The following is a 27440-nucleotide window of genomic DNA, read 5'->3' as shown; positions in this document are numbered from 1 at the left end:
CCAAGGATAATGTCATGGGGAAAAAAATAGCCTTTTATCAGATTTCTGTTGGGCTATTGCAAAAATGTGATCTGCTGTCAAAGGCTGCAATATGAGTAAGTGGAATATAGATTATAGAAATGAGAACTGACCTGATCTGATGTGTTGCATAAGATTACCTTTCTACATGTGACGAGAAAAACTGCACTGGCTGAAAATCTGGAATACAAAAAGAAAATCCTGGAAGCATACAGGTTAGGTATCAATGGAAGTGGGTAATATTTTACATTTTGGGTTGACCTAACCATTTCCATCATTTCCTGTTACACTTGTAATACTGATGGCTGTTCATCCCAGAACAGCATTGAGATTAATTCTTTTTGATTCTAGCATCTTGACATGTGAGCTCTGGCAAGGGTCACTGCAGAGTGATTGTGAGCATTCCAGTTGGTAAGTCCAAAAGGCCAAAAGAGATCAGCTAGTTCACACTTAGAAAATTAAATCTGGAGCATTTTACTTTGGATGGTTCACCATTTTCTGATTTTCTTTTTTGAAGTACTATAGTTAAGGGGAAAAACATACAAAATAAACAATTTTATTTTATTGTCACCAAACAATTGATACCAGAGCGTACAATCATCACAGCGATATTTGATTCTGCGCTTCGTGCTCCCTGGAGTACAAATCGAAGTAAATATAATGAAAAGTTAAATTATAAATCATAATTAGAAAATAGAAAAGGGAAAGTAAGGTAGTGCAAGTCAGGTCCAGATATTTGGAAGGTACGGCCCAGATCCAGGTCAACTTTTTTTAAAAGTTGAGTAAAATTTTCTTCTGAGTGGAGTAAATCACTGCAATTCTTCAATCACTCAAATAGCTTGCTGGCACTTCTCAATCATAACATAAATGTATTCATTTCATCCCATTAGTTAAAGTGAAAATATTGTACTGCATTTATTTAATCATCAGGTGAAATACCCTATCTGTTCAGTTGTAAAATTTATTGTCATACCTCTTTATGTACTTTGCTTCATTTCCCTGCCTCGCTCTTTACTTATTTTATATTACGTTATGAACATGCATAGTGTCTATAAACAAATCTATAGACGCTGGTGGTGCTACTTTTGCGATCATGCTTCTGTGAAATGCAGGGTTCACAAAGGAAATGCTTACAAAAAGAGGGGTGGGGGAAAAGAAAGTTGAGGGGTTGCCAAAGTCAGTACTTGTACAGATTTTGTTTATGGAGATTGCTTGATTTGCAACAGTTGGTAATTTGAAGATGTAATATTTTGTTGGATCTGTGTTGTACTGCAGATAGACATGCAGATGGCATGTAGTCATAGTGGAATTTGACATGCTTATGGACTGCATGTGTTCTCAATAGCTCTTCATAAATAATGCTGAAAGAGTATGATGGCCGGGCCCTTGGGTTCAGTGAGTTTCTGCTCTCAGGACTGTCATTTATTTCAGCTATTTCCTGTGCTGTCTGCGAATGAGCTCACTTGCAGACAAACTCTATTGAGGATTCTGGCATTCCAAGTCCAGTTTCAAGCATATTTTAGAGTTTAGCAAATTCTGCCTTTCTATCTTGGCCTCAAATGTATTTGGGATTAATTCCAACTTCCACTCGTTACCAGTTCCACTTTTTAAGATATTTTAAAGGTATTATTCAAGAGTTAAATAGTACCATTTTGTAATAAACCTGATGCTGGTGAGTTTCAGCCCTACTCAGATTGAAACAGCTCTGGGTGCAATATTAAGTTACCTAAGTACAAGACTGAGTAACATTCCACAGCTTCATAGAATGGTGAAATAAAACTGTAAACAATGTACTTTGAAGCAGCCTTGGCTCAGAATATGTGATGCTTGTTATGGACAGGATTTAATTCGTGGGTATGAGCGCCACAGCAAAACACTCACATTCTGTGAGAGGAATACTGCAAGTCTAATCTACAAGTATTTTTCTTCAAAAATATTATTCAGTTTTCTTTTAAAATCTATTGTATGTTTAAATTGTTACCATAGAGCATTCCATGTCCTGGTGCATGTGATCTTTCTTTCATTGTATGAATTTCTGTCCTTGAGCTATTCGCTAACAAATGGAAATAGTTCTCATTTTATTGTCGCATACATCTGTTGGAGACCTTTAAATTAATCTTTTTTAAAAGTTACTTCCTTCAATCTTAGTGTCACGTTGCAAAGGCCAAATGGAATTTTCACAGTTTTAAGCGTAGTGTACAATGAAAGCAATCACATTCTTTAATGACCAAAGTAATTTAATGTTTTGCTTCATCTTAGCACATGAAAAGCAGAGACATGAAAATACTTTGGACAGAATGCTTTTTTTCCCCCATAGTGAGCAAGTACAACGTTACAGAAGATTTTTAATAGGTGGGAAGGTGGACACTGGGAGGCCTTCCAAGTACTCTAGGAAGTGTTAAGGTAAGTTGCTCATTTGGGACAGGGTCGAAATACTGATTTTTTTTTAAAAAAAACTCTTGGATATCAGAATATAGATTATTATCACTGACATGTCGTAAAATTTGTTTTGTGGTAGCAGTACAGTGCAAGACAAAATACTATAAGTACATTTAAAAATACAGTATAAAATTAGAATAACAAGGTAGTGTTCATGGGTTCATAGACTGTTCAGAAATCTGATGGTGGAGGAGAAAAGACTGTTTCTAAAATGTGAAATGGATCCCTGTACCACCTTCATGATGGAAGTAGTGATATGTGGGTGGTGAGGATCCTTGATGATGGATACCACCTTCTTGAGACAGCACCTTTTGAAAATGTCCTTGATGCCTGGGAGGCTTGTGCCCATGATGGAGCTGGCTAAGTCTACAATCCTCTGCAGCCTCTTTTGATCCTGTGCATTAGAGCCACTATGTCAGGTGGTGATGCAACCAGTCAGAATGCTCTCTACAGTACATCTTTAGAAATTTGCTAGAGTCTATGTTATACCAAATCTGCTCAAACTCCTGATTGAGTATAGGTGCCCTTTTCATGATTGCATCAATATGTTAGGCCCAGGACAAATTCCATGAGATGTTGACAGGTACCCAGGAACTTGAAGCTGCTCAACCTTTCCATCAATGACCCTTTAATGAGGAAGTCAAGAAAGTAGTTGCAGAGGTAGGTACAGAGGCCCAGATTTTGAAACTTGTTAATTAGTACTGAGGGTATGATTGTGTTGAACACCATGCTGTATCAATAAACAGCAGCCTGACGTAGGTATTACTATTGTCTAGGTTATTCAATTCTGAGTGGAGAGCCAGTGAAATTGGATCTGCTGTGGACCTGTTATGGTAGCCAAATTGCAGTGGGTTGAGATCCTTGTTTAGGCAGTACTTAATTCTAGCTATGACCAACCTCTCAAAGCACTTCATCACAGTAGATGTGAGTGCTACTGGACAATAGTTGTTGAGGTAGCTCACCCTCCTTTTCTCGGGAACTGATATCATTGATGCCCTTTTGAAGCAGTTTGATTGCTTATCACAACAGGATTTCTTTCATAAGTATCAGCCGGGCCATGCAACCACAATTATGCAACTACTGTTGTAGAATAGAATAGCACAGTATGTGCTAACCTTTTTTAACTACATGATCAATGTAGCCCTTCCTTCCTACATAGGACAAGACCCTCCATTTTTCTTGCATCCATGTGCCTACGTAGGAGTCTCGTATGTCCCTTAAGTATCAGAATCCATTTTTCTTGCATCCATGTGCCTACGTAGGAGTCTCATATGTCCCTTAAGTATCAGAATCTACCACCACTCCAGCAGTGCATTCCAGACATTTACCAGTCTCTGTGTATTTAAAAAAAACTGCCTCTGACATCTCCTCTAAACTTCCCTCTATTTACCTTAAAATGATGTTCTCTGGTATTGGCCATTGCTGCCCTAGGCTGTTCACTCTATCTATGCCTCTTATCATATACACCACTATCAAGTTCAAAGTAAATTTATTATCAGAGTATCTATAGGTCATCATATACAACCTGAGATTCATTTTCTTGTGAGCATACTCCATAAATCTATAGAATAATAACTATAACAAAATCAATGAAAGATTGCATTGCAACTTAACCAAATGTCAGATTTGCTTATGTTCATGTACAGGAAAATTCCTGTTTTATTTAAATTATCAAATTTGATCTGTGATTTAACTGTAACTTTGCAAATGGTAAATTTGATGAACTGAAGTGTTAAAATGCAGTTGGAATGAGGTCATCCTTTGAATTCTGTCCTTGATTGTTATGCAAAGAACGCTGTACTTATTGAATTTCATAGAACCCACTGTGATGTTAAATCTATCCATTTAGGAACTAAATTATGGACTTTGTAATGCTCTTTCTCTACAAATGATACATTTTTAAAGTAATAGATTTTTTTGAATATGTCCTCCCTGCCCAGAGATGGCATTGGCAGGGCTGGTATTTATTCCCCATTCTTTGCTATCCTTAAAGTGATGTGATTTGCACGATGAAAGCCTTCGTGAATGCTCGATGAATGCTGTTGGATGGCAGTGTAGCCCAGCCAAGATGGTGATTTATGGACAAGTTGGGTATAGATCTTAGAAAGATGGTGTTTCTATGGAAGATGCTTTCTGGTACCCATTATACTAATTGCATGCCAGTGAAGAATTGAACTTTGAGTCTTGTAGATGGAGTGCTGTTCTATACAGATTCTTTTGTCATTATTAGTTTTGCTTCCTTGTTCCTGCTTTTTTTAAATCAGATTTCTTTAATCCTTGTTTGACTGCCACAGTCTTAAGGTGAATGTCATGTATTATGCAATTGATATAGGTCTATACACAGGTCGTTATTTAAGCAAATTCACTCTGTTGTAATTGCAGCATAAAGTTAATGAATGTTCATATATTGATATTGTAACTTGATACTATAATTGGTACAATGGCTTGAAGTTGTCATTTGTATGGATTGAGGTTGATTCTTAACCCAATGTATAACACCCTGTGTCAACTAACAGAAGTATGTACTAGGGAATACCTTTGTGTTAGCATATTTATTCAGAATGGCAATGGCACAGAATTAGCTGTAAGATAATTTGTTATGAAGTAAGTGCACAAAATCTAATGAGTGATAAATTTTCCCCTCATGATTTATGTATGAGAATTACTTTTACTTTATCATTGGCTGAAGGCTGCATAGCATTTTGTGCTTTGCATATGTTAGTACTATATGTTGTGGACTGGTATATTTCTCTCTGCCCCCCCCCCCCCCAATAATGTGGTTTTACCTGGATTTTTTTTTAACATAGAGTATAAATGCATTCATTTTTTTTGGAACATGTTTTAAAATTGATTAAGAGACAAACAAGGAACTGCAGACACTGGAGCAACAATGTGTTGGAGGGACTCTGGGTCTTGTCACATTTCTGGGAGGAAAGCAATTGTTGACATTCAGGGTGAAACCCTGCATTTGGGTTAATAAATATTTCAATACAGGTTTCCCCTGCTATCATGTGAAACTAATCGTAAGCCGAAATGGCGTAAAGCGAAGAAGCAATTACCATTAATTTATATTGGAAAAATTTTTGAGCGTTCCCAGACCCATAAAATAACCTACCAAAACATACCAAATAGCGCACAAAACCCAAAATCACACCAACACATAGTAAAAGCAGGAATGATATGATAAATACACAGCTATATAAAGTAGAAATAATGTATGTACAGTGTAGTTTCACTTACCAGAATCGGGAAGATTGAGCCAAAACCGATTTGTAGAAAAAAATCGGCACGTACACGCATGTGCGCACACACACGCAAGGCTTCACGGTCATGGTAGTCTTTCTCGGGGGAAACACAAGTTTAAAGCGGGCATCTTTTTTCATAAAAGCAAAAATCCTCTTTCGGTTAGCGAAAACAATTACTAATGTAAGTCTTTCGTAAAAGCGAACGTTCAGAAAGCGGGGGTTACCTGTATTGATTAAGATGTTTACTGATTTCCAGGTTTTTAGTACTATCTTCCTTTTGTGTATGGTAAGATGTTTAATCATTCTTTATGTAAACACTGATTAACAACACTGATTATTCAACCCTGAGCACCGCAGTTGACTCTGGCCTTCCTGAGATTCCACATCCCAACAAGATTTAGTTCAGTAGGAAAAAAGGAAGAATTCTAACAATCCTCAATTCTTTAAATTGAGTGTTGGATTTAATAACCCTGCTGTTATCTCAGATAATTTGGTGTAGGTCATGATTTGAACCATGGTAAATCCTAGTCTTTCAAGTTTAGCAAGTCTATGGCTGAGCAGTAAGGGTATTCATTTTTGTTTTTCCTTTATGGAGGCTTTAATTCTTAATACCCTGTTTATATTACTGCTTGGTCTCTAGATATGACAATTAGGTTTTGTCAGATTTTGCAACAGGTGCTTAAACATTGAGCTTTCTCGTTCTGATTTTGGAATTATACACTACAGAAATTTTTAATTAAAAAAAAATTGACCAGTAAGTGGCAATTTAACCCTCAAGCAACCACCAATATTATGGTGTTTGCATTTCAGTTGCAAAATTTGAGATTTTCAAATGTCTATTTATTCAGTGGCAGTATGTTCCTTTGACTACCTAAATAAAAGCAATACATATCAGTTAGTAATATCTAATCCCTTTATGTACTTGTGTTGCTAAAATGTTTTAAAACAGTTTGTTAGCCCCATCTGATGAAAAATATTTGGGTAGGCCAGAATAACTGCTGAACGTGGCTGCAAAAACTTCCCCAATGCAGAAAATAAAACTTTTGCTAGTGTCTTGAGAATTGCCAGACATCAGAAGCAATTCACAAGTTTCATCGCCATTGATCTTGATGTTGTGGTTAAGTTTGGGATTGCTTTGAAGCACCAATTGTCAACAGATTGGCCAAGTGCTGACAAATCAATGAAAGGACTGTTTCATGACATTTCTGTTTAAAATGTTGCTGTATAAATATCCGTGAAGATGATGATTTTATGAATATTTAACACTAGTAAAAGAACAGTGGTTAAGGTCAGTGTTGCCAAAAAATACTAACTCCATTCAGTGGGTGTAACTTCCATTTTATAACTTGCAATTTTCAGGAGATAAGAATGCATGAAATTTAGAGTTGGCATGAAAAGCAGAAAACATTGTTTCTGGATACTTTGTACTCTGTATAATAGGATAACTCCTTAATCATTGTTGCAGTGTTTAGGAATGGATCTAGTAATACTCAGAAAATGAACAAAATTAATTTTCATTTGTATTTTTACAGACTTTTTTGAATGATCATTGCCTTATCATGACTGTGGGCAATGTAAAGCAATTTGCTTGCCTTGGTTCAATGCCTGGTCTTGTCTTTTGAGTCAGTAAGGCTGAGTTGAATTCCCAGTACAGAGACTTGATTGTCAGCCTAGGTTATGTGATTAATTTCAGTTCTAGAAAATGTACTGTTGGAAATGTAATTTTTATTACAATGTTGAAATTGTAAAGCAGTTTCCCCTTGAATCATAAAGTATCACTTTGCTTTAATAGATTAAGTCTGGACAAGTTAAGATTTCTTTGTTACTTGACGAAACCTATCATAATCAGTCCCTTGTGAAATTAAAATGTTTTCTGATGCTTGATCACCAGATAAAGCATGCATCCAGGAATTTAGAATCCATTAGACTACTTCATGATGAACCTGATTGATGAAGAACCTATTCAAGCAGTTTATATTTAGAAAGAGAAATGTTTAAGGATAGAATCAGTGCAAAGATTGTGATGACACCGAATTCTTAAAATGCATTTTGGAGAACCTTAACCTATGTAGATCTATTGAAGCAAGAGAGGAAGGAAATGAATCTAGATCAGACATATTGGCCTTCTGAATTTCTGATTCCTGATTTTTTAGCTGTGATTGTTGGGTGAAAGTACAATAACATTTTCCATTTACTCCATATGGCTAAACTTTCTATTGAATACAGTATTGGTTGATGCATACAGAATGGTTATGAATGAGAGGCTTAAGCACAGTTGTATATCTTGCATATGATTGTATGCTTGTTTCCTGAGAAAGATGATGAAAATTGAGGGAATGAACAAGGAATTCTGTTGTATCATTCAAAAGGCAGTATAAAAGAAATTCAGTCAAAAATTGCTAAATATTTGCATATTTTTTCAGGTTTACGAATGACCAAGAACACTGAGTGAAATACAGTAGAGACTAAAGCAGCAGATAGTGGGAAAATATGCCAATACCTCCGCCACCCCCACCTCCACCTGCTGCACCACCTCCACCCTCATCCCTTAATCAGGTAAGGAAAAGCCATTGTCTGTGACGGTTTAGGACAGGAGTTCTCAACCTTTTTTATGGCATGGTCCCCTACCATTAATCAAGGGTTCCTAGCTTACGGGATCATCAATGTTTTTGCAGATTAATGCTGAAGCGAGTGAAGCCATTCAGCCCAACCAGTTCGTGTCAGTGTTTGATTTACTTGAGCTGCCTCCTATCTAACTCTTAGCAGGATAAGCCTCGACCTTGTTCTCTTTCATGGTTATTTAGCCTTTCTATTATTGAATCAGCTACTCACCTGAACCATTTTCAGTGGCAGGGGGTTCCACTTACTTGTATTTTTCTGGATAAAGTTTTGAGTTCACTGTTTCTGTGTGCTGTTGTAAATTGAATTATTTGACCTTTCATTTTGTTCATTTTCACAAGCAAATAAATAAGTCTCATAAATTAAATTCCCCCCCCCCCCACCCTGACATTAAACTTCTAATAACTTGAGGGGAAAAGGAGCAAGATTGTTCTTCCATTTCTGTTGGGTATAACTTCATATTTCTGTTCACATCCTTAAATTGTTTTTGTACCTTTTCCAGAGCCACTAGTTCCTTTTCATGATGCAGCACCAAGAGTTGTACATTGTATTTTGGGTGTGATCTTATAAGCATTAAAGCATTTTAGTGTAATTAAAATGGTAGTTATGTACTCAGAGAACTTTAATTTTAAAAGAATTATATCTTGTAGCAGTATGTATTGTTTTTTATTCAATGGCTTTATTAAACTGCTTTGCTTTAAATTGCGAATTTGTTGTCTGAAAAGGCCATCAGATTGTTATTTTCTAAGTAGTGTGCTTATTGGTATCATATTGTAACTTTTTGCCACATTATCTAGATTAATTAGTGCTCCCCCCCCTTTGTGCCATGTTTACATTTTAAAAAAAAATATTGCATTCCAAAAGTGGAATAGCTAAATGATGAACTTCCTTGATACTTCCTACTTTCTATTAACTGAATCCTTTATCTGTACTCTGCTTTCTGTCTGGAAGCTGGTTACTTCTGTTTGCTGTGCAGGCTTGAGTTCACATTCTCTAACTCTAATCTATGTGGCATCTTGCCAGATCCTTTTGGGAAACTGCATAAATTATTACATCTTTTGCATTATCCTTTTTTCCTCTGGTCTCTCCCTACTTTGAAATTTATGCTGATTATTTAAACGAAATGCTGCAGATGTGGAAAGTCTTGAGCAACACACACAAAATGCTGCAGGAACTCTGCAATCAAGCAATATCTATCTGGTGGAATAAACTGCTGATGTTTTGGGCTGAGACCCTTCATCAGAACTTCAGGAGTACCCCTGAAGCTCTCTTCATTCGCCCCAACACTGAATTGTTGCCACAACCAAAGGACTCACATGTAAGGACTCTTCACCTCATGTTCTTGATATTGATTTTATTGCATGTATTCACAGTAAATACAAACAATAGAATCAATGAAAGACATCTGAGATGGAAAAACACCAATGTGCATAATAGATCAAACTGCAACTTCAATGAGAAAGATAATATATAAGCAATAAATATTGAGAACATGAGATGAAGAGTCCTTGAAAGTGAGTCCATAGGTGTGAGAACAGGTCAATGATGGGGTGACTAAAATTGGGATTGAAGTTATCCCCTTTGATTCAAGAGCCTGATTGTTGGGGGTAATAACTGTTCCTGAACCTGGTAGTGTGTCTTGAAACTCCTGTACCACCTCCCTGATGGCAGCAGTGAGAAGAGAGCATGATCTGGATAGAGGGGGGTCCTTGATAATGGATGCTGCTTTCCTGCAATAGCGCTCCATGTAGATGTGCTCATTGGTGGGGGAGGGCTTTACCCATGATGGACTGGCATCTATCCACTACTTTTTGTAACATATTCCGTTCAAGGGCATTGGTGTTTCCATACTAGGCCATGATGCCACCAGTGAATATACTCTCCACCACACATCTTTATAGGTGTTTGTCAAAGTTTTAGATGACGTGTGGAACATGGGGCAGGTCCTCTGAAATGATAACACTGGGGAATTTAAAGATTCTGACAGTCTCCTCCTCTGGTCTTCCAATGAAGACTGGCTCATGAACCTCTGTTTAATCTGACATTCAGTGAGAAGTCATTGTGGCACCACTCAGCCAGATTTTCAATCTCTCTCCTATATGCTGATTCATCACTACCTTTAACTCGCCCAATGATATTGGTGTCATCAGCAAACTTAAATATGGCATTGGAGTTGTGCTTAGCCTCACTATTACTAGTATAAATTGAGTGGAGCAGGAGGCTAAGCACAGAGCCTTGTGGTCCACCTGTGCTGATGATGATTGTGGAGGAAATATTGCCAATCCGAACTGACTGGGGCCTAGAGATAAGGAAGAGAAGGATCCAGTTGCACAAGGAGGTTTTGAGGCCTAGATCTTGAAATTTATTAATTAGTTTTGAGGGGATGATGGTATTGAATATTGAGCTGAATTCAGTGAAGAGCATCCTGATCTATGCATCTTCACTGTCTAGATGTTCCAGGGTTGAGTGAAAAGCCAATGAAATGACATCTGCTTTTGAACTGTTGTGACTGTAGGGAAAAGATTCTCGGGCAGGTGTTGGTGTTTCATCAACAACCTCTCAAAGCACTAGCTGATGGTCATTGAGGCAGGTTACCATGTTCTTCTTAAGCCTGGCACATAATTAATTAGCTTGTTTATTTCGGCTTTTTTTTTTAAAGATGTGCTGGGTGCGTTCCGCCTACCCCTGCACCCCTGCATGCTTCGCGGCCCAGTATCAGTCCGTGGCCCGGAGGTTGAAGACCACTGTTTCATATAGTATTTGGATTGTTTTAGGAAACTGGAATATTGCATTAGAAAGGAATTACAAAATAGGTTATTGGAATTTCTTGATAAATATAATCAACTGTAACATGCTATGGCATATAGAGCAACATACTTATACTTTCAGTTAATTTTAATCTTTTTCGACAGGCAAGTACACCAAAATTGAGCAAAGAGGAGCACCGTAATCGAGGGGCACTCTTATCTGATATCACAAAGGGAGCCAAACTTCGAAAAGTGACCAGTGTTAGTGACAGAAGTGCCCCAAATCTTGAAGGTAAGTAGCAAGTGTAACCAGCTGTGATATTACTAGGATTTCATTAAGTGGTAATGGTGAGTTCCTGATGCTGGGGGGAGGGGTGGGGCAATCTCCAGTAGTACCGTTATAGTTGATTCTGTTTTCAAATTTAAGACCTGCTGTGAAGGGAGCATGTTGAGTTGACTACTGATGCTTTCTCCTTCCTTGTAATGATTATCTGAAACGAAGAATTAAAAGTATCATACTAGAGATGCAAAGTACTATATTATATCAGTCAGGTTTATTACTGCTTTTTTATAAGATGTGTTTTATATATTTTGCAGCACAGGCATAAAAAATGCTATAGATTTTAAAATAAATAGTACAAAGAAAAGGAATAAGGTATTGTTCATGGTTTCATTAGACATAGGAGCCAAATTTGACTGAATGAGTGTTCTACCATTCAGTCATGGCTGATTTCTCAACCCCATTCTCCTGCCTTCTCCCTGTGACCTTTGTCCTTACTAATCAAGAACTTATCAACCTCTGCTTTAACTCTACCCAATGATTTGGCCTCTGCAGCAATCTATGGCAATGAATTCCACAGATTCACTAGGCTGGCTAAAGAAATTTCTCCTTATCTCTGTTCTAAAGGGATACCCTTCTATTCTAAGACTCTGCTTTCTGGTTCCAGTCTCTCCCACTAGAGTCTCAGCATACATCCTTTTATATTTTGGTTCTCTTGAAATCAGTACTAACATTGCATTTGCCTTCCTTACTACTAACTCAACTGTAAGATAACCGTTAGGGAATCCTGCACAAGTACCTCTGCAATTCTGATTTCTGAATTTGCTCCCCTTTTCCTCAACACTACCTGCCCCTCCAGCTGTCTTTGTATCAACTGCAAACTTGGCAACAGAGCCATCAGTTCCTCATGGTTTGTAGTTGTATTGCACATGTTGCTTCCAGCATTGCTGCAATTCATACAGGACAGAACACTTGAAATTTGAAGTGACGATTCCAATTCCAATTTTCAGCCATTGTTCAGATTTCCTTGCCCTTTGACATTTAAAAGAATGTTATGAAATTTGCTGCTTAGGTGGCTACCCTAAACCTGGATTAATGTTACAATTTGTATGTCATAACTGCTGCTGACCAAGAGAAATACAAGTTGAACTTGTCCCTGTGAATTTGACAATTACAAAATTTATGGAATTGTTTCCACTGTCAAATGTTGTCAAATATCATTTTCATTCAAAAAGGTTAAAGAATCACTTTTAATAAAATATACTATGTAAAAATTCACTAACAAAATTGTTCATCTATAATGCAACTGTGCAATATGAAATGTATTCTGCTTCAAGTACCCTGAAAAATAATGTACTCCAGCCTTTCTTCATTAGTTTTCCACTTTGTCACTCTGCATTTTCTCTGAGACTTGAAAATGCCATCTTTCATTACCAATGTATTTGCTTTAAATTATCCAAATGTTTTGGGGTCTTCCAAGAATTTTACAAAAACGGAGCTTAAATTCTGTTAAATAGCTGAGCAGAATTGACATTGCATACTACTAAATGCAATGTCACACAAATTAAATGGTGCATTTACAACAAACCAGATTGTGCTAAAGGTGCAGATTTTATAAATGTTGCACAATCAATGATTTATCACATTAAGCATTTAAGACGTCTCTTTTGATTTTATCATGACAGTGATTTTTGGTACTCTGTGAATCACTATTTCCTAGCCTTATTGATACATATTTCTACTAATATCACTATCTCTAGCTCCACCCCTTGCCAACAATTCTTTCTTTAACTGGTTTACTTCTGAAATTATCATCCATACTTTTAATTGGATTCAGGTTCAATTATTGTGTTACAGTTCAAGCCAAACTTCCATCTGTAAAGCTAGTGAACTACAGCACATCAAAATTCTGTAATCCAATATGCATTCTGCATCCCTATTTCTTTTGCAACTTCAGCACTTGAACCATCTGGACTAGAAATTTCTCTTTCACCATGGTAACCTAAAAGTAATGTATCAATATCAAGTTTAATTGTCATTCAACCAGACATTAATGCGGGGGAAAAATGTGTTTGGGGCCAAGATGCAAAACATTTTTTTGCTGATTTATACTTAAACAGTTTTCACTTGTACACCAGATCTTTGGGTATCACTGAATCCAAAAATGGTGAATTTGCTTTCCGTTTACTTAATGTCTTTTTGTTTCTTTTCTGAAGGTCTTAAAGGAGGAGGAGGAGGTGGTGGAGGACCTGGTTCTGGGTCAGCATCTGGTGGTCCAGGTCCAATGGGTGGTTTGTTTCAGGGTGGAGTCCCTAAGCTTCGGCCTATTGCACACAGAGACAATTCAGGTACTTTGTGTGAGCTCCCTTTTTTTTAAAAAAAAGGTTAAGTAGTTGTTTGCTGCGGTTGTGTATGGATATTGGTTCCTTTTAAGTAGTTGTTCAAGTTTAATTGTCATTCAATCATACATGATTGTTAAGAAGGTTAGTTAAGAAGGTTCAGTCGTTAGGTATTAATGCTGGAGTAATAAAATGGATTCAACAGTGGCTAGATGGGAGATGCCAGAGAGTAGTGGTGGATAATTGTTTATCGGGATGGAGGCCGGTGACTAGCGGGGTGCCTCAGGGATCTGTTTTGGGCCCAATGTTGTTTATAATATACATAAATGATCTGGATGATGGGGTGGTAAATTGGATTAGTAAGTATGCTGATGATACTAAGGTAGGAGGTGTTGTGGATAATGAGGTGGGTTTTCAAAGCTTGCAGGGAGATTTATGCCGGTTAGAAGAATGGGCTGAACGTTGGCAGATGGAGTTTAATGCTGAGAAGTGTGAGGTTCTACATTTTGGCAGGAATAATCCAAATAGAACATACAGGGTAAATGGTAGGGCATTGAGGAATGCAGTGGAACAGAGAGATCTAGGAATAACAGTGCATAGTTCCCTGAAGGTGGAGTCTCATGTAGATAGGGTGGTGAAGAAGGCTTTTGGAACGCTGGCCTTTATAAATCAGAGCATTGAGTACAGAAGTTGGGATGTAATGTTAAAATTGTACAAGGCATTGGTAAGGCCAAATTTGGAATATTGTGTACAGTTCTGGTCACCGAATTATAGGAAAGATATCAATAAATTAGAGAGAGTGCAGAGACGATTTACTAGGATGTTACCTGGGTTTCAGCACTTAAGTTACAGAGAAAGGTTGAACAAGTTAGGTCTCTATTCATTGGAGCGTAGAAGGTTGAGGGGGGATTTGATCGAGGTATTTAAAATGTTGAGAGGGATAGATAGAGTTGACGTGAATAGGCTGTTTCCATTGAGAGTAGGGGAGATTCAAACGAGAGGACATGATTTGAGAGTTAGGGGGCAAAAGTTTAAGGGAAACACGAGGGGGTATTTCTTTACTCAGAGAGTGATAGCTGTGTGGAATGAGCTTCCTGTAGAAGTAGTAGAGGCCAGTTCAGTTGTGTCATTTAAGGTAAAATTGGATAGGTATATGGATAGGAAAGGAGTGGAGGGTTATGGGCTGAGTGCGGGTAGGTGGGACTAGGTGAGATTAAGAGTTCGGCGCGGACTAGGAGGGCCGGAATGGCCTGTTTCCGTGCTGTGATTGTTATATGGTTATATGAATACAGCCAAACGACAAGGTGCAAAACACAGTACCAACAGCACATAGCATGCACAGTATAGTACATGTAGTTGCGATAACAAAAAAACATTCACTAAAAAAAAATATTGCCCAAGTCTGAGTGCATAGCTTGTAGATAGATAGTGCATGGGACGTTGCTGTGGGTAGCACTGACAGGAGGGACCGGTCCCCAACCCAGCACAAATTCCAGCATGCCCACACAAGCCTCTGATCTCTCTCACATAGTCTCTGGTGTCTCGTATCCTGGGTGGCTGCAATAGGCGGCATTGCCTGGTCTGTGCAACAACCCATGCAACGCAGCTCCCCTTCCGTCGCTCTTGCCAGTGAACCAGACTGGCAGTATTCTACATTACTAATGTCCAATGGGGTCTTCAATCGCAATAAAAACACCCAAGACAATCACTTGCATCACACACTACCTTGGCACAACAATGGTATGCCACAAGTCCAGGCAACAACATGGTACACAGCTCCATTGCTATTGGGCAACTTGCTGATGGGATAGACCTGCTGAACTTGATGTTCTTAATGTCCAGCAGTGTCTTGTGATCGTCAAAAAAGTGTAAAGTATAAACAATTACACCTATGGTTGGGCCCGGAGAAGCTACTGAGGCCATGGCCACCGCCATGTGCGCTGCCATCTCACTAAAACTGACTCATATTACTGGTGATACTTAGTAGGTCAGGATTCACCTGTGGAGGAACAAGATTAATGTTAACGGTCAAGGTATTTTGATTAAGTTATTCTAATATGCAAAAGTGGGAGAGTTTAAATGAAAGGTTTCACTGCTTCATGGCATGGTATGGAACTAAACTGAGCAGTAAACAAAATTGCCAGGATTAAATCCAAGACCAGATTTTTGTATAGTTGAGTCAGTATTGAAAGATTGTAATACTGTTGAAGGAGATGCTTATGTTTAAAAAGAAGGGGAGAGACTTTTTTGAGTGGACCTGGTACTATTTGAATAATAACCATTCAGGTTTTTTTTGTCTGTTGGGTTACCAGTCATAGCAGGAACAGGCCCTTCAGCCTTTTGAGTCTGCAACAGCTGAACTAATTCCACTTTTGTATTTACCTTGTGTGCTTTTCAACTGCTTCCAGATCCTACCATGTGCCTTCATTAGAGACAATATATAATGATTTTTTAACCTACCAACCCGCACATCTTTAGGTTACGAGAGGGCACTGTATACATGGTTACGGAGACTACTCGTACTCCACAAAATAGACAAGGACTGGGTTAAACCCAGGTCTCTGACACTGAAAGATAGTGGTGCTACTAGCTGTTCCACTGTGCCATCCAATATGTATAATTATTCATTCTAAGTCAAAATTGATAAAGCAGTCATTAGGTTGCTGATACTTCTGTGGGTTTTTGCAGGGTAAAATGGGCTTTTGTTCTAGTGAAAAGATTATAAAGTACTTTGAAGATGATTTATAAATGGAAGTTGTATCTTACTGTAGTATGGATAATGTGACCCCAGTCTTGAACTCCAGTGAAGAATTTGGAAGGGTAAAGTCTTTAAGACCAGTTGTTTTTTTTTGAGTATGCCTGATTGTATTCAACACATACACTCAGTGCTCATTTTATTAGGTGCAACCAAACACCTTGTTAGTCAGCCAATCATATGGCAGCTACTCAATACATAAACTCATGCAAATATAGTCAGAAGGTTGTGTTGTTGTTCAGACCAAACATCAGAATGGGGAAGAAATGTGATCTAAGTGACTTTCACTGAGGAATGATTGTTGGTGCTAGATGGGGTGGTTTGCATATCTCAGATCTCCTGGGATTTTCACACCCAACAATCTCTAGAGCTTGCAGAGAATAGCAAAATTAAAAACTTCCAGTGAGCAGCAGTTCTGTGGGCGAAAACACCTTAATAATGAGAGAGGTCAGAGGAAAATGGCAAAAGCTGACAGGAAGGTGACTAACTCAAGTAACCACAAGTTACAACAGTGATGTGCAGAACAGCATCTCTGAAAGATGATCTCGTCTCCTTTCATGGATGTTGTTTTACTTGCTGTGTATTTCTACATTTTCACAGGTCCTCTTACTGTTATGTGAAGATTCTTAGGTGCAGTCAGTTTTGGATCTAAACCAGCACACCAGCAGCTGAGTCCTGAGGCATTTTTTCTAATCAGATCTTTAAGATACTCAGTTTTCCATAAGAATTTTCTGGATGTGTTGAAGTATTAAAAATGTACAACAGTTTTTGTATTCTGTTTCATTACCATTTTGCATTAAACCTTCATCGCCCACAGTCATGGCATAACTACATAACTAACATCCTGTGTAAGTGGGAGGTGTAGCAGTCTTTTACTAAAGCAGTTCAGCTTTTCATCAACCATATGAAATGAGTTAATTATTTCTGTAATTGTAGATTGTATATGTACACTTGATGTGATTGGTGTTCGGTTTTCTGGCAATCACAGCTCTAGAGCTGGGTAAAGGTTAGCAGCATGATGACGCAAATGAAGTGCTTTCGATTTTCAGCTACTGCAAAGAAAAAGATCAACAAATTTAAAATAGATACTGTGAAGGATTTTATTTCGAATGAATTGTTTTCAATTTTCCTTTACTCTAATGATTTTGTGTGGTCTCAAATGTTGTGGAGGCGGCATGAAATTTTGAGTTGAATCATTTCTATAAAGTGGTTTATGTAAAATTGTGGGTTCAAATCTATCTCCAGAGATCTAAGGCTCATTTACTAATCCAGTACCTTTTGCAAAATCTGCACTGTTAAAGCTGCCATCTTTTAAATGATGCTCCACTGGACCTGTCAAATAATCATGAAAGGATCCTTGGTATCATTTAAGGAAGGGAGGGGTTATTCCCTATGTTGTAACTAATATTTATGTCTTGGAGGGCAAGTTCCAAAATGTATGGATGCATCTCTGTCCAATTGATTTCTCCCAATGGGCTTGATGGTGATTATTAAAATTATTTTTGATCCTGCGTTTATCTTGAGTCATATGCATGCACTTTAAATTGGGCGGCAACAGATAACAATTCAAGATTTGAATAATATTCCATTCTAACATGCAGCTCTCCTGTTGCTGCCTAACTGAGATCTCACTCTGTCATTTAATCTTGGGTCATTTGAGTTACTAAATAAACTTAAGGAGGCTAGAATGTAGCTTCTAAAATATTGCCCTTTGTTTCAATTTTCAGATTCTTCATCTAGTAAAATAGCACTAAATCCACCTGGCTCAAGGTCAGCTGCTCCTCGACCTCCACCTAGTAGCAACCGCTACAGTGATGATTCTGATTCACAAAGTAAAACCTCTCCACCGGAGCTGCCAAGAGTTCACCGACCTTCATTACCAGATCTTACCAGCTCATCCCGCCCCAGTAGTGCTGGTGGTGTAAGGCATAGCGCATCAGCACCGCCACCACCTCCTCCAATTGGAAGACGTACAAATCCACCTCCACCACCTGTGCATAGCAGCCGAACTCATTCCAGTGGATCGTACAACAGAGAAAAACCTTTGCCTCCTACGCCAGGACAAAAGACACCTGGCAATAGAGATGGCCCTCCTGCCCCTCCTTCTGTCAAACCTCCACCATCACCAATTAATCCACGGCTCAGTAATATTCAGACCCAACCTTTGCCACCCCCTCCTCCACCCTACAGGCAACCTCCCTTTGTGCATAATGGCCCTTCTAGTCCTGGGAGCGAGGCTGCCCCGGAATTGCCACAGAGACACAATTCATTATCGCGAAAGTCAGCCGGACAATTGCGGGGAGCTGCACCTCCTCCACCATCTCCATCACCCTCCCAGAACAGACCACCACCACCTGCCAGGGATCCTCCAAATCGAGGAGCAGGTAAGAACATCAAATTCAGTGAGAATAGATGATACTTGGTAATGAGACACACTGGTAATCTATAAAATTGTTGGCTGCAGCTTAAAAGGAGCTAGCTTGATGCGGACTGGTTTTAAAAAGTGGTCTTTTCCTTGATGTGTGAAAATTTCAAATTGAATTCTTGATGCTGATCAATTGATTAACTGTTATAAAGCCAAAAAATGCTGCATGTGGTCGTGAGCAATATAGATTCAGATTGGAATGTTTTATCCATTTCCAGTACTCTATAAGAGAGGTTGTCTTGTTTTGCAGGCAGTTAATATTGGCCTGTGAAATGCTGTAACTTGTGTCAGAGAGCTGTGATTGTTATTTATCTATAGTTCAAGATCTGCCAATTGCAGCAAAGCCATCAATTGTTTCCCATCCTTAAGTACCTTTAAAGGTGATGATGAGCTGCCACCTTGCTCTGTTGCAGTCCTTCTGGTGAAGTGATACCAATAATGTTGTTAGGGAGTTAGTTCCCAGTTTAGCACCATGATAGTGAAAGAACAGTGCAATATTTCCAAGTTAGATTGGTTTGTGACTTGTAGAAGAATCTGCAGATGCTGGTATTCCATGAAGCCCTTGCCACCTTGGTGGGAGTGGTTGACAGTTGAAAGTGGTGTTGGAATGACCTGTGTAAATAATTGCACTACGTTTTGTAGATTATACACACTACAGCCTTTGTACTGATGATGTAGAGATTTAATGTTTAGATTAGTCAATGGCACACCAGATAAGTAAGCTTAATTATCAAAGTGTCATGCTGCTCTGGTGTTGTTGGATCTATACTCATTTGGGCAAGTGCAATTTTCCATCAAGCCTCTGATTTATGCCTTTATAAATTGCAGAAAAGTTTAGTGTGTCAGGAATCGAGTCACTTGCTGCAGGATATCAGTCATGGGTATGTCTTGTGGCTATTGCAATTTTGTGGTTGACCCCTTTTGAATTTCTGGCCACTGTTCGTTTGCAGGACTTTGGTGAATGACACTATTGTTCATGGCATATCGATAGTGGCTGTTTTGGCTCTCTTTTTAGTGATTATTATTACCTGGTATGTTTGTAGTAATGTCCTGGGGCTAGAATGACTGACATTTAAAAACCATAACTATCTTTCTATGTGTTGATCAGACTCCAGTCATTGGAATGTTTTCACTCTATGCTAGCTGACTTTTATCAAAGCTTCTTGGTGTCACATTTGATCACACACTTACTTGATGTGTCATTTCACCTCTGCAATTCGGCTTGTTTGGGCTAAGGAGTAGATTAAGTCAGGACTAGAGTGATACTGATGAAACTGAATCTTTGCATTGGTGAGCAATTTATTAATGGGCAAGTACTATATATTAGTATTGTTGATGAAACCTTCCATTACTTTGAGCATAGGTTGCTTTGGTAGTAATTAACTAGAATGTATTTATCCTGCATTCTGTGTACCAGGCATATCTAGTCAATTTTTCACATTGTAGGTAGGTGCCATTTTTTTGTAACTACTGGAGCAGCATGGCACAGCGGGTTCTGGAGTTCAGGTCTTCAGTACTGTAGTTTAAATCTTTGGTATAACCAATGTTCTCAGTTACTCTTGATGTCACATGGAATGAATTGAATTGGCTGAAGACTGGCTTACATGCTGATGGAGGTCTTGAAGCACAAATGAATTGTCATAATAGAATTTCTGTCTTGAGTCTGGCTGTGAATGCTTCAGCCTTTGGCACTTGCATGGTGTGTGCTTCCATTATTAAGGATAGGGATATGTCTGGAGCTACCTCCAGTTAGCTATTTTAATTGCCCACCACCATTCATAATTAGATGTGACAGAACTGCAGATATTTAATTTGATATACTGGTTGTAAGATTGAATATACCGGTATGTTGCATACTTTTTAGCATGCATTATGTTGCACCTTCCTGCTAACACCTCATGTTTAGAAAATCTGTGTGCTTTTACAAGCATCCACTTTTGTACTCATTGAACCAATTCCTTGGTCTGTCTGTAATGGTAGTGTTAGAGAAATGCCAGGCCTTGCTCTGGATTTCCAGCATTTGCAGAATCTCTTGTGCTTGTGGTTACAGAATATGATGGTGTACATTGCTGCTGTTGATGATTCACATTGCTTCATGGTTTGAGCTGTCTGAGTTGGTCTGAGTCTATATTTTTTAAGCACAGTTGTCGTTCCACGAAGATGTACTGAATCTGAAATGAAACTTGTTCTTTATAAGGACTTGTGCATTTGCCATGGGTAGATTGAGGTAGTGCTACCTCTTATCTTGGGTTTGTAGCAGTTGGTGACTATCCTTCAGGACTCGCCTGGCGTTGCTACCAAGCTGTCATTATTGACGAATGTTGAAGTTCTCCATTACATTAAAAAGAAAATTGTCTTCCAAGATTAACTGAAAAATGGAGGTAAGGGCTTTTAGTATTATGATGCCATTTAAAAAAAAAACAGAATAAGTATAGCAACTTTGATTTTAACATGGTACCTAAACAAAAATGTCCTTTGCAATGAATCTGTAGTTTCCTTTGGGAAACTTATTTGGAGGCAGACAGCCTTGTCACTAGAATAGGACATCTAGCCAGTGAAATCAATCCGCTTCCTCAAAGGGAAATGAAAGTAGTTTTTGAATATCTTCAAGGAAGAGCCAGGAAAATTCTTAATGAGCAGCAAGGTCAAGGAATGAAAGATATAATGATGTGCAGGAATGTAGAGTTGAGATTATAATCTGATCAACCATGATTTTATTGAATGGTAGAGCAGGCTTTGAGGCACAGATGATGCCTATAGGAATAGGAAAAAACATTTTAAAATTGTTGCCAATCGCAACTGAGAAGTAGTTTATTCTTAGACCTGAAAGGTGCCACCTTGCTGTGCATCAGATTGTTGCTCCTGATGGCTGTTTGTGGGGAGCCTTTCAAAGAGCTTTGGGCTTTGTCCAAGCCAAATAAATAAAACAGCAATAATTTTCTTGCATGTCTTTTGCTGGATTGCTATGCAAGAGTACGGTAATTTACATATTACTTCCTCTTGTGATCCAAGTACAATTCAAGAAAATAAAAATTGCTAAAAGGATCCTTGACCAGATTTTTGGGTATGTCTTTTTAAGAAACATTAGAAAAACTGCAGTATCCATTCAGGCTGTTTGCAGTATGTGTGCTTACAGTTAGAGATTCACTTGAAAAAGTGTTGTGAATTGTCGTTAGGATAATATATCAGAATGTTCCTTCTAATTGGGTCCACTTTACTTTAGCTACAATCTCTTGAGCAAAATCTCATTAAATATCACCTGAAAGCCCATATATAAATATTCCCAGAATCCATGCCGTGTTAATGACAGTATCCAGAAAGTCCAACAGATCTGACAGATGTCAGTCTTTCATTTTCATGCTGACTCTCCTTCATGTGCTCCTACATAAAGCCTGTGTCATTTTGTCCCTGGTGATAGGCTTGTCACTACCCCATAACTAAGCTGACATGTATGAAGTATCCTTTTTCCTTCATTTTAATGGTTCATCTCCCCTTTCTCTTTCCATAGGAGAACAAATTTTACAACAAAGATATAACAAAAATACATCATCAAGGAAGTTTTGATAATTATTCAGATACTTTGTACTTGCATATTTTGAAGTTGAAAAGTAGCTTTCAAATTAAGAATATAATTTCTGTATTTTAATTTTGAGTGACTTGGGTCGGTTGTAATGCTGAAAGAGTATGGAGAAGCACTCTGGTTAAATTCTTGGTCATTAAATTGAGGTGTGAGATAATACTTCAGGCACCCAAGTTCAAATTCCGCCATAGCAACTAAGGAACTTAAATCCAGTTAAGTCTTAAATTTGGAAAAGCAACATTTGGTGTAGCACTCACTAAAATGCTGGAGTAGCTCAGCAGATTCTTAGTTATCTTGACCATGGGGTGTGGGGGGGAATGAAGCCAACATCTTTGGTCTGACCTACAGTGACTGCAGAATCACCTCATGTTGTTAGCTCTTTAAATGCCCTCAAATGTTTAAAGTGAGTGGGGAAAGTTTTAAAGGGGATGTGAGACAAGTTTTTCACATTGTGTGGTGGGGTTATAGAGCGAGTTGCCAGTGGATGTGGTAGAGACAGATGCAATTAAAATATGTTAAAAGAACATCGTACAGGCCCTTTCTCCTACAGTGTTGTGCAGAATTAATTAAATTCAGCGATCTTATGCCCAATAAACTAATTCCTTTTGTTATGCAATATCCTTCTATTTCCTACATATTCACGTGCCTATCTAAAAGTATCTTGAATGTCACTATCATTTTTACCTCCATCACCACCTTTGGCAGTATATTCCAGGCTGTGGGTGGGGGGGGGGGGGGGGTGGGGAACTGTGCTGTGTATCTCATTTGAACTTGCTCCCTCTCACCTTAAGTGTGTGCCTTCTGGTATTGGATGTTTCAAACCTGGGAATAAGATAACGGCTGTCTACTCTTTTGATGCCTCTCACCTTGTAAACCTCTTGTCAGCCTCCACCACTAGAGAAAACAACCAAGTTTGCCTTCTTGACTACTCTATCAATCTGTATAGCCACTTCCAGGGAGCTATGGGCACTTAGGCAGGTTCATGGATAGGAAAGATTTAGAGAAATGTTAGCCAAATGCAGACCAATGGGACTAGCTCAGGAAGGCACCTTGGGCAACATGAACAAGTTGGGTCGAAGAGCTTGTTTCCATGCTCTGTAACTTTGTGACTCTACGAATGGTCAAGCGCCTCTGCAAGGGTAGTATATGCTGGCATTGCCTGAAACCTCCTGCGTTCAGTTGAATGGGGGAGAAAGTGTATTACTTTGACATACGGAAGATTTTCAAGAACTCAACCTTGAGCCTTGTGTCATTTGTTTGCTGCTTTTTGAGCCTTTGTGAATGTTAGAAACAGTGGATGTAGGTAATGTCTTGCAAGCAGAATGAATACCTTTGCAATGATTCTCATAGTCGTCTTCATGTCACAAGACCAAAAATACTAGTATTGGTTAGTTCCATAACCTTCAGGCCTTTTTTTTAAAAAAAAATCAGATTTGAGTATATTATATACAGTATAGTTAATTTAAGTGCAATATATAGCATGCAGTACAGGTGGCCCCCTTTTTTGAACGTTCACTTTACGACATCTCACTGTTATGAAAGGCCTACATTGTTACTTGTTTTCGCTTCCAGAAGGTGTTTTCACTGTTACGCAAGAAGGCAGTGCGCGCAAGAAGGCAGTGCGCGCAAGAAGGCAGTGCGCGCAAGAAGGCAGTGCGCGCAAGAAGGCAGTGCGCGCAAGAAGGCAGTGCGCGCAAGAAGGCAGTGCGCGCAAGAAGGCAGTGCGCGCAAGAAGGGCAGTACGCACTCCAAGCAGACAAGCTCCTGCCCCGGAACTGCATTCTAGCTGCCATTGCTTAAGCATGTACCTCTGAGTATCTGTGCTTTATGTCGATTTATTTTGTGCATCCATTAGCAAGATGAGTTCTAAGATATTGGAAAAGCCTAAAAGAGCTCGTAAGGGTGTTACACTTGGCGTAAAACTAGACATAATTAAGCGTTTCAATTGTGGTGAATGAAGTAAGGACATTGTCCGTGTGTTGAACCATTTGCTCTACTTATACGCAGAGAGAGAATCTTGAAAGCTGCCAATGTTACTGTTGGTTCTGCTCGTAGCAAAGTGGTCTCTCTTAGTTGGCATCCAGTAATGGATAAAGTGGAAAGTCTATTGCTTGAGTGGATTGGTGGGTGTACAAAGCGTGGTGTTCCTTTAAGTTATCTTATACTTAAGGAGAAATGAGTCAGTCTTTTTAATAAGCTGAAACAGAAAGCACTGGACGATGGTGATGAAAATGTTACGAAAGTGGAATTTAAAGGTAGTCATGGGTGGTTTGATCGGTTTCTGAGGTGAGGGCAGCTTCATAGCTTAAAGTTTACTGGAGAGAGTGCTTCAGCTGATACTGAAGCTGCCGAAAAGTTCCCAGCAGAACTGAAGAAAATAATTTCAGAAGGTGGTTATTCGTATAAGCAAATGTTTAACTGTGACAAAACTGCAATTTATTGGAAAAAAATTGCCGAGCACCCCAACCTCCGACTCAGCCTAACACACCATCATTAGTGTGCTCGCTGTCTTCCCGATTTCGGTAAGTGAAACTACACTACGTACATTATTTCTACTTTATATAGACTGTGTATTTTTACGTGTTATTTGGTATGATTTGGCAGCTTCATAGCTTAAAGGTTACTGGAGAGGCTGCTTCTGGTGAGACTGCTTCCGGTACGTAGTGAGATTATACGCTACGCTAGACAGTGCTACAATGATTGCAGAAAAGTATTTCTACTTTATATAGGCGGTGTAGTTATCATATCATTCCTGCTTTTACTATATGTTACTGTTAATTTAAGATTTGTGTGTTATTTGGCATGATTTTGTAGGGTCACACATTTTTCGCATATAAATAGTAATTGCTTATTCACTTTACAACATTCTGGCTTACGAACCATTTCATAGGAACGCTTTACCTTCGGATAGCAGGGGAAGCCTGTAACTAGATTGTTAGTGCTTTAATATTGTGATTTAATTGTGACCGATGGTTACAATGTTTATTCGACTTAAGTACAGAATAGCTGTCAGTGGACGTTGTAGTGCTGCTCTGTGGTGGTGCTGTCTTGTAGGTGACTCCATTTTTCAGTTGAGATATTCAATGGAGGCACTATCTCTTCAAAGATTTTGTGGGAACTGTTTTAAAGAAAAACAAGGGACATTGCCCTGCTCTGCTGGCCAATGTTCATCTCTCAATAAACATTATTAAAATAGATCATCTGAACACTATCACATGGTTTGCGGGAGCTTGAAATGATCAAATGAACTGCTGAATCTCCTACATTACAACACTTTGTAAGTATCTTGTTAGCTGTTTAGAACTTTGGATGACCTGAAATGGCCATGAAAGCTACAATATAAATGCAATATTTTCTTTTTTTTCCCAAACATCTCAAGACTTTTTTAACGTTGTGTTTAGCAGTCTTTCAGTAGTTGGCATTGGATTTAGCTCTGATCTGTCCCAAACAGCAGGGCACTATAGTAATAATTATCCTTTTTTTTTAAAAAGAAAGTTAGACCCCTTTTGATGTTCCTATTAAAGTATCCTAGGTGCCTGGCTTTTCTGGACTTTTTTTTCCCCTCAAAACTGTTTGGATCATAAGATTACTGTGGGTTATTCAGAAAGCAAACTGCCTCAAACTTTTCAATCTGTATTATTCAGGAGAATAATCTTGATGAGATGAAAAGAATGGCTTTGGGCACAAGGATTTATTTTTAATAAGCTCTTGTTAAGCAGGGCCCTATATGTCTGCATCAATCAGAAGTTGCTCTGTCCCATTCTTCAGCAGTAATAATCCAGCAATAACTACAGGATGCTGACCTTGCAGGTCATATCCATAAGCAGTTACACTTGTTTGAAAAAACTTGGAGATGGCAATAGTGAGTGCAGACTGGCAGACCAATGTTGATGAAGCATAATGTGACCCCCTCCAGGTCTGCAGAGGGGGTAGTCAAAGACCCAATGTCTGCATGTCCACAGCCAAATCTGAGTTCACTGAAGGCTGAAGAAGACAGACTGTTTTGGGATTAGAGGACTGTATGTGTGTGGGTGAGGGGGAGGAATAGGCTTGCTGTGCTGCTGTTCTGAGCATTGTGGGCATGTTATGTTGGCTCTGGAATGTATGGTGACACTTTCGGGCTGCCTCCAGCATACGATCAGGTGTTGGTTTCTAACACAAATAACACATTCACTGTATGTTTTGATGTACATGTGATAAACTTGAATCTTGATGAGTGCATAATATCATGCACTTGGTTTTATTGATGATCTGCCCTATGCAGATTATCTGAAGGGAAGCACAAATGGGGCAGCATTTTACTTTGATAGATTTTAAGACCAAATTGATGTATCTTGTCAAGTTTGTATTTTGATTTTAATCTTTTTCTTTTGTCCACAGTGTCCACCACCAAATCTAATAGGGTTAACTCTTCCTCACTTTTTCCTTTGTTCTTTTATATAGTTAACAAGCTGTTGGAATTTAATCATGATGTATTTCCTTATCTGGCAGCAGACAGAACTGTGTTTAATTTTGTATTCCACAGCTCCCCCACCACCGCCCCCTGCAATGCGGAACGGAGCCCGAGAAGCCCCTCCCCCGCTGCCACCCTATAGGACGCCCTCTTCAGACCCTTCACATCGAGGCAAGCCACCTCCACCTCCAATGCGGACTCCTGCACCCCCTCCTCCACCACCACCTTTACGAAATGGACACAGGGACCCTGTTGGATCATCTTCCAAATCATTCCTAGGTAACAGTGGGGCTAAGAATGCCAAATAGCAGCTGTTTCTAAATTTCTCAATTACCTGTGTATGTGTCTGCAAAATATTGTGTATCTTTTCCAACCAGACAGCTGTTCCCAATATCTCAGTACCTTCCTCCACCAAAACTGTTGACTGGTTCTCTTCGTTCTCCTGTTTTCCTGTTTTAATGTACCTGCTGATCTGTTGTAAACTTCCCTTCTCCAATTGGAAATGGTGCTTTTTGAAATGTTTCTATCACTTGTTTATTT

At 38.8% G+C, this 27440-nt stretch overlaps 1 protein-coding gene across 1 annotated transcript in view; it reads left to right on the top strand.

Moving 5' to 3' along the window:
- wipf2b (WAS/WASL interacting protein family, member 2b) overlaps positions 1 to 27440 on the top strand; it is a 47106-nt gene that overhangs the window by 12813 nt on the left and 6853 nt on the right. Inside the window, exons 2-6 of the mRNA XM_073071398.1 lie at positions 8126 to 8258; positions 11234 to 11360; positions 13565 to 13696; positions 18170 to 18826; positions 26973 to 27179. Coding sequence (XP_072927499.1) covers positions 8193 to 8258; positions 11234 to 11360; positions 13565 to 13696; positions 18170 to 18826; positions 26973 to 27179 — 1189 coding nt within the window. The 5' untranslated portion in view covers positions 8126 to 8192. The remainder of the gene's footprint in view (positions 1 to 8125; positions 8259 to 11233; positions 11361 to 13564; positions 13697 to 18169; positions 18827 to 26972; positions 27180 to 27440) is intronic.

This window comes from Hemitrygon akajei, chromosome 18 (genome assembly GCF_048418815.1).
Source record: "Hemitrygon akajei chromosome 18, sHemAka1.3, whole genome shotgun sequence".
In the NCBI taxonomy this organism is placed as follows: domain Eukaryota; kingdom Metazoa; phylum Chordata; class Chondrichthyes; order Myliobatiformes; family Dasyatidae; genus Hemitrygon; species Hemitrygon akajei.
Note: the sequence above shows the minus strand (reverse complement) of the source record. Positions and strands in the feature narration are given on the sequence as shown.